This window comes from Parasteatoda tepidariorum, chromosome 9 (genome assembly GCF_043381705.1).
Source record: "Parasteatoda tepidariorum isolate YZ-2023 chromosome 9, CAS_Ptep_4.0, whole genome shotgun sequence".
Taxonomy (NCBI): Eukaryota; Metazoa; Arthropoda; class Arachnida; order Araneae; family Theridiidae; genus Parasteatoda; species Parasteatoda tepidariorum.
Window position 1 is genome coordinate 48,807,181 of NC_092212.1, and position 7,457 is coordinate 48,814,637.

At 29.3% G+C, this 7,457-nt stretch overlaps 1 protein-coding gene across 2 annotated transcripts in view; it reads left to right on the forward strand.

The window, feature by feature from the left end:
• LOC107450962 (fatty-acid amide hydrolase 2-A) overlaps window positions 1-4,444 on the forward strand; it is a 29,935-nt gene extending 25,491 nt beyond the window's left edge. For both annotated transcript variants that reach the window (XM_071185089.1, XM_043054360.2), the window contains one exon: window positions 2,629-4,444. In XM_071185089.1, coding sequence (XP_071041190.1) covers window positions 2,629-3,252 — 624 coding nt within the window. In that variant the 3' untranslated portion in view covers window positions 3,253-4,444. The remainder of the gene's footprint in view (window positions 1-2,628) is intronic.
• Window positions 4,445-7,457: the final 3,013 nt, after the last annotated feature.

Below are 7,457 nucleotides of genomic sequence, written 5' to 3' on the forward strand. Positions count from 1 at the left end.
AACCCTATATATATATATATATATAATAGCATAATACAAGCAAGAAGAGGATGAAAGAAAAGAGAGATAGACGAAGAAAATTAAGAAAAGTAATAATATTTATTGTGTGTAAGCTGAAAGTACGTAGAACTCATAAAATACGTAAATAATATAGAGGAAACAAGAAAAGAGATATAGATTTTTTTAAGGAGATGAAAAATTGTTGAAAAATGTTTTTAAAAAAATATTTACGAATTTTCTTTTTAAACAATTAGGAAAAATGAAATGAAGCAAAATAAGGAAAATAAACAATCTTGTCATCAGCCCACGTGAATCAACTTAACACCCGACCTCCTAACTCCCACCATACCTACTTTTGTCACCAAGATTTTTTCGATGAACTGAGAAAAAGTAGATGATAGCCAGTCCTCACATTACAAATGAACTGTTAAAGATAGCAGAGCAGAGACAAAAACTAAGTATACTGTTATTATTCATAAAAGTGAACTGTGTAATAATTGCGATTTTAACCATCTCTGATCCACTTTCATTTTAAGGTGCGTGTCATGGATGGCAAGTGGCTAATTACAGAGACAGATTTTAACTAGTCAAAATATACTATTCTCGAACTATTGATGCTTTCATAAAATATATATATATATAACATATAACATATATATATATATAACATATAACATATATATATATATAAAACATATAACATATATATATATAACATATAACATATATATATAACATATTATCTCCTCGTCAGCCATCTCGTCGTATGAATATCACACGGGTCTCATTTTTTCATTATTTCTAGCTAGCTCATGTTTACACTTTTGTGAGAAAAGTTATACTCTTAAAATTAAATTTTCTTTATGTTTATGAGTAACTAATTTTTAATTTTCAAAATCGTGCAATTTTTTAAATTATATTTACTCAAAGGAATTAATCTTGCATCGTACTCGTGACGATAATATTAATTTTAATTTTTTGTATTTTAGTATCAAAAAAGAAGAAAATTTCAGCATTATTGACTTATACGATTAAAGCAATGATTTTAAATTTAATTTAAAAAATTAATTACATAGAATTCTAAATTCCTTAAAAACATTTATTTAAGTAGTATTTTTGGTCAAATCAATAGAATTGAAGGAATTTATAGCAATGTTTATTTATTCAAAAAACAAAACTTGTCAAACTCTTTTAAAATTTTTGATAAAAAAAAACAATGAATATCCAACTTATCATAATGGAATTAAATTCTAAATAAATTCATTCGGTTAATCGTATGTTATGATTATTAATGAATTTATTTACGCAAAAAATTTTTGTTACCTAAATTGAAATTCTTACCAAGTGCAAATCCAATTCGGCCAAATCTGTGGTTAAAACTCTTCTAATATTTAATAAAAATGTTAGTAATTTCTCCAAAAATCATGAAAATTAAAATATTATTATTAAAATTTGACCTTTTATTAATTACAAATTTTGAATTATCCAGTATACTATATTTACCTTACGCAAATCCATTTTCGGGCCAATCCAAGGAAGCTGACGAATCAAATTTGGTTCTGTATTTCAATAAGAATGCGTCATAAAATACATCCCACTATCTACTATTTACGCCTTTATTTTCAAATTTTATAATCTCGAAAATTAATTACGAAAATATTTAAATCATTTTTGCAAGATGTCTGTAAGTAAAAGGACGCTTGAATTTGCTGTTCGCCTTATATATTACATTTTGTGTTTTATTATTTTTTTAACATGTTTTGATTTCATTTCGATTTTTTTTTTTGGTGCTTCACTCACTATTGTGTCATATTGTGTTATATTTCTATTTATATTGTGAAATTAATTCAGGAATGCAAAAAAATCGTGAAATATTTTTCGTTTTGTCTGAAACATTAGCAAAATTTATCGATACAAACTAAAATATCACAAAAAGTATAAAATTAAAAGGCTTAGGATAGTTTAGAGAAAAGATAAGCCTTTTAAACAAATGTGATATTATACATCATATTTTCCTGATTATTGTTTCCAGATAAGTATTGAAGAGATGACTACTGCTCCGGACACGCCAAAATAATTTAAAAAACGGTAAATAACTACAAATTAAATTTCGCAAATATTTGACTCTTTTTTCTTGTTTTTTGAAAAGTATAGCATGACATAAGTACCATAAAATGGTGAATTATATAAGCCTACGTATTATTTAGAAATAGTGGTGGATAAAAATTTACTCAATTGAATTTATTAAACCAAGAATCACAATTGATAAACTACCAATTTANATATAAGCCTACGAATTATTTAGAAATAGTGGTGGATAAAAATCTACACAATTGAATTTATTAAACCAAGAATCACAATTGATAAACTACCACTTTAAAATATATATTTGCTGTCCGGAGCAAGTTGGCATCTCTGGTATTGAACGAGTTTCAAGACGAGCGAATTCTTTTCACTTGTTAACAGCACGAAAACATAGAAATATCTGTCCTACATAAGAATAATGTTACCTTTATTTATTTTTTCTAAAAATCTCTATTTAGAATTGAGACTTATAATTAAATTGCCCAGCACTTATTGCTCACAAAATAAGCCATCTTAATTATTCTCCTTTCTTTTAAATTTTAGGCTGCTCTTTATTTCAAACAAGCATATGACGCTGAAATAAAGGAAGTTGACGTCCTTTTGTTCAATAAGTCTAATGCTATCACACTTCACCTATTCAGAAAAGGCATTGACGAGTCCAAGTTTATAGAGCACGTAACAGATGGACGGGTCAAAGAATTGCACAAAGTCTCAGAATTTATCAAAATAATTTTAGGAAAATCCCAGTTTACACTAGCTTCGTTTATAATTCTAAGTGTGAGCTACAACTGGATATTCTACAGTGAAAAAGACATTGCACTTCATGAAAAGATTCTTAAAGATTTACTCAGAGAGTTTGAAAATCTGCTAGATGAAAATGCAATTTTTCTATGTCCAACTGCACCAACGACAGCATTTTATCATTATCAAATGTACACTCATTACTATAGTGCATTTTGGACTGGAGTTTTCAATTTAGTGGGGTTTCCAGCAACACAGTGTCCGATGGGGCTAAGTCAACAAAATTTACCGGTTGGAATACAGATAGCTGGTTGCAAAGGGAATGATGCTCTGACAATAGCTTGTGCCAATGAACTAGAGAAAACTTTCAGGGGATGGATTCCACCACAACAAAATCGAAAATGCCAAGAACGAAAAACCAAATAACAAAATCCAAAGAGACAGTAATAATTTCAAAAATAAATAAAAACGGAAGATCTTAATAGCGTATCTGACAATTTTTACTCTATACAAGGTAAATTTTTTTCCAAGTAGAAATGAAATGACAATACAAATACAATTGTATACAGATAATAGGTACCAGCTTGTACGGCGATTGAGAAATTTTTTCATAGTAGTAGTAAAATTAATATTTCAATTGTTCAATTTAAAAATTAAACCTTAAATTGTTTTACCTACAGCGACAGATCAATAATTTCAACATATGTATATAAGATATATTACACGTGTTAATGAATCGTTTTATTTTTTACGGTATCAATTTATGCCTAACAAAATTATGACCGAATAGTTTCGATGAATCAGCAAATGGCGCTTCGCGCCAAATGCTGAGCTTCCACACATTTCCAGCGTTCCAACGGGTTAATGAAATACAGCCACCACACAGTCTGCTGACCTCATAAAGTTCCGCTGCAACTATTTAAATAAACATGATGGATGGGATAGGGACCACTGCTCGGCCCAGATGTTCAGCTCAGTAAATTAAAGAAGAAGAAGTGTTAATAGAAATGACACAATAGACTATGACCACAAAATAGATGCATTAGACAATAATGGAGCTATTAGATATCAAATTCTACGAAAAAGCCACCACCTCCTGCTCTGCAGCAAATTTCAATGAAATATTCCTATATGAAAATTTAACTGAAGACAAGAACACCAGACCAATAGCAGCATACTATTGCAGTGATGCATCATATTCCCGACATCAATAGCATATACATAACCTCATTTTCATCATATCAGCTTAACTCAAGTTCATACTCTTACATTATAGTCTTATCACCCATCTGCATATATAATTACACATTCAGAACTCAATGATCATCTATCCACGTGAAAACTCATTTACTTCATTTGCATTCCATTCCACCACCGAAACACCACAAAGTTCAAGCTAAACACGAATGGGAAAAGCACGGCAAGCGGCTTCAGGTGTGCAGATGTCTTATACAGTTCAGTTCAGTGTTAATGAAGTAGCTTATTTTTTAGAAAAATTTTAATACCATAATTATTTGAAGACTACTATTCTGTAAAATCTTTCTCAACAATCGTACAATGTGGCAGCTATGTAGATATACTTGTTTTATTTTTCAAGAAATTAAACACACTATCTTAAGACTATTGAGCATTTATTTGTGTGCTTAATTTATTTATATGTTACGGTGGTCAAAACCCTTTTAAATTAAACTTATAAATTTGAGATATGAAAAAAACGTACATTTTACCATTACTTTATAAGAGCCGTGTTTTCTTAGGGAATACAGAGCTAGCATCCTAATGAGGTGAATTGGGTTTGAATCCCTGAAATGGCAGGTCGATACGAATTCCACACCCAGCTTGCTTCAATCACACTGCTGACGTTAGATATCCTCCGTGGTAGACGGATTATGGGTTGAAATCCCCTTGCCATCAGGCTACCCATGAGAGGTTTTCCTGGTTTTCCTCTCAATGTAACGCCAATGTGGGTTTGTTCCATCAAAAAGTCCTCCACAAGACGATTTTCCCCTAATACTTGATTCTGGAATTTCCTAGTCTTTTGGATTGGGTTCAAAATTACGAGGATACAGAGTTGAAGATCAGTAGTTGTAAACCCAAAACATTTTGTCGACTTTTTACTGATGGTTATAAAATATTACTTTATAAAAATAAAACTTTAAAAAAATTCATAAAAGTTAGTAGCTATGTAATAGAATTTGATCTAATGATCAGATTTTAATCTTTTAATTAGGATAATGAGCTTCTTGTTCCCTGCAGCTCACCACTTCTAAAGATTGCTTTGCAATAGTTTCTGTTCATTTATATAAAATCGTTTTTTTTTTCTTCAAAAGTCTAAATTATGCGCTTGAAATGCATGTATAAAAACTAATTCTATTTATTCATGCTCAGAGTTCCTACGTCCAATTATTATTTTTATGAATACAAATTTCCTATTTGTGGAGAGAAATTATTTTTCTTAATGATCACTGTATTAAAATGTTTTTTTTTTTTTTTAATTATAAAAATCTTTATTATCATGACATATTTGTTACCATTTTAACTACATCTTCAATTTTTTTCTAAAAATTTCTATGTGATTTGTGAGTGTTATATTTTTCCCCAGAAAAATTTATCAATTTTGTATTTACTAATTTACTTACTTATCCTCTACGCGCCTTGGGCACTTAAGGCCTCCAGCATATCCCTCCAACGCCTCCTGTCTTTAGCAATAGATCTTGCTTCCTCCCAGCCAGATATTCCACATTCTTTTAATTCGCCCAAAAACATGCGCTGGATGGTAAGTCTGGGTCTTCAATTAGTTCTTTTACCATCAGGGGCCCATGTAAGCGCAACAGATGAAATTTTTTCNTCTTCAAAAGTCTAAATTATGCGCTTGAAATGCATGTATAAAAACTAATTCTATTTATTCATGCTCAGAGTTCCTACGTCCAATTATTATTTTTATGAATACAAATTTCCTATTTGTGAAGAGAAATTATTTTTCTCAGTAATCACTGTATTAAAATGTTTTTTTTTTTAAATTATTAAAATCTTTATTGTTAAGTGCCCACGTTTTACTAATACAGTCATACACAAAACATATAATAAAGGTAAATATAACTATAATATAATATAAAATAATAAATGTAATATAATAAATGTAATATAATATAACAAATGTAAAATGGTTAATAAGTTTAGCCTTATATTTTTTAGCCTGTTAATTTAGAATAATAATAAAAATCAAAAAAGGTTTAAATGAGGATTAAAATTTTTTTTTACTGAAAAACAACGTAGATCTTTATTACTTTGGTAAAAGCTTAGAATTAGGTGGTCCTCTTATTTTGGAAACTTTTTTCGTTTTTGTAAAAAACCGGGGAAATGAATATAAGAAATCGCTATAAAAATAATAGGAAGATGGAAGATTTTATGTGCAGTAAAAAAACCTATAGGAACCTATAGGGGTACCCTATTCTATAATGTTTAACTTTTAATTTTATGCTGATGGCTAGCAAAGAAACTTGTTCGTCTTTCCTTAGAATAAAATGAAAGATCCTAAATCAATATCTTCATGAAAAAAAATTTAACGTATCGCACCAAACAAAGACAAATAAGAACTAGATTTTGACTAAATCTTGATTTGAATAACAAATAAAGATTCACAAAATTATTTAATTGTTTAAATTATCTCTTTAGCATCTGAATCAAAAGTTATTGTGTAAAAATTAATCTTTTTTATTCCTACATAATTGGCATTGTAATTGTTTGAAATATTTTTATAATGGGATAAAATAGCACAAATCAATATCAAGTTGAAAAACAAAAATCAAAAAAGAAGAAAGAAACGTAACGTATCGCATTAAAGCATCACCTCCTACATCTGAAAGCCTCCACACGGTTTTTTAGAAGTAGTTAAAAAGTGATCCAGTTATGCGCATGAACCCAATTTCTATTTTAAAAGTAAGTGAGAGAAATTTATCATATATATTTGAGAAAATTGAATCTGTAGTGTTTGACAAGTAAATAAGACAAACCAATCATATTCATAAATTGAACAAATTTTTATTGCCTACCACTTGCTTATTTTTACTAGATTTTGAATTAAATTGCCCTTTCGTGATCTGGTCTAACTTCATAGTGATCTGATTGAACAGCCCATAAGAAACCGTGCGGAGGCTTTCAGTTACAGGAAGCATTGACAGAAGGCAGACAAATAACAAACAAATCTTAAAAACAAAATTTTGAAAATCAAACAAATAAATAAAGAATCGAAAATTGTTATATTTTGAATTTCTTTCTAGTATCTACACCAGTGTTTCCCAAAGTTTGGTACGCGTACCCCCAGGCGAACGGAAACAGTTTAGAGGCGGTACGTGTTCTTATGCAAAATATCTTGCAACAAACGAAAATTTCAAAAAATTTTATTTACCTTTTGTTTACGGCAGGTACAATAAGTGGACCAAAATGTCTTCTTTATACAAAGAACCGTAAGCAAAATTTTAAGTTAAAAAACGAAGCTAGCTCTGAAAACTTACGATTACGTATTTTTCTATTTGTTGTTTTTTGCGGAGTTAACAGTTGATAATTAGTGGTGTCAACAACCAGTTGTGATTTTTAACATTTGTTCAATTTTTTATGGTAAAAAATACATT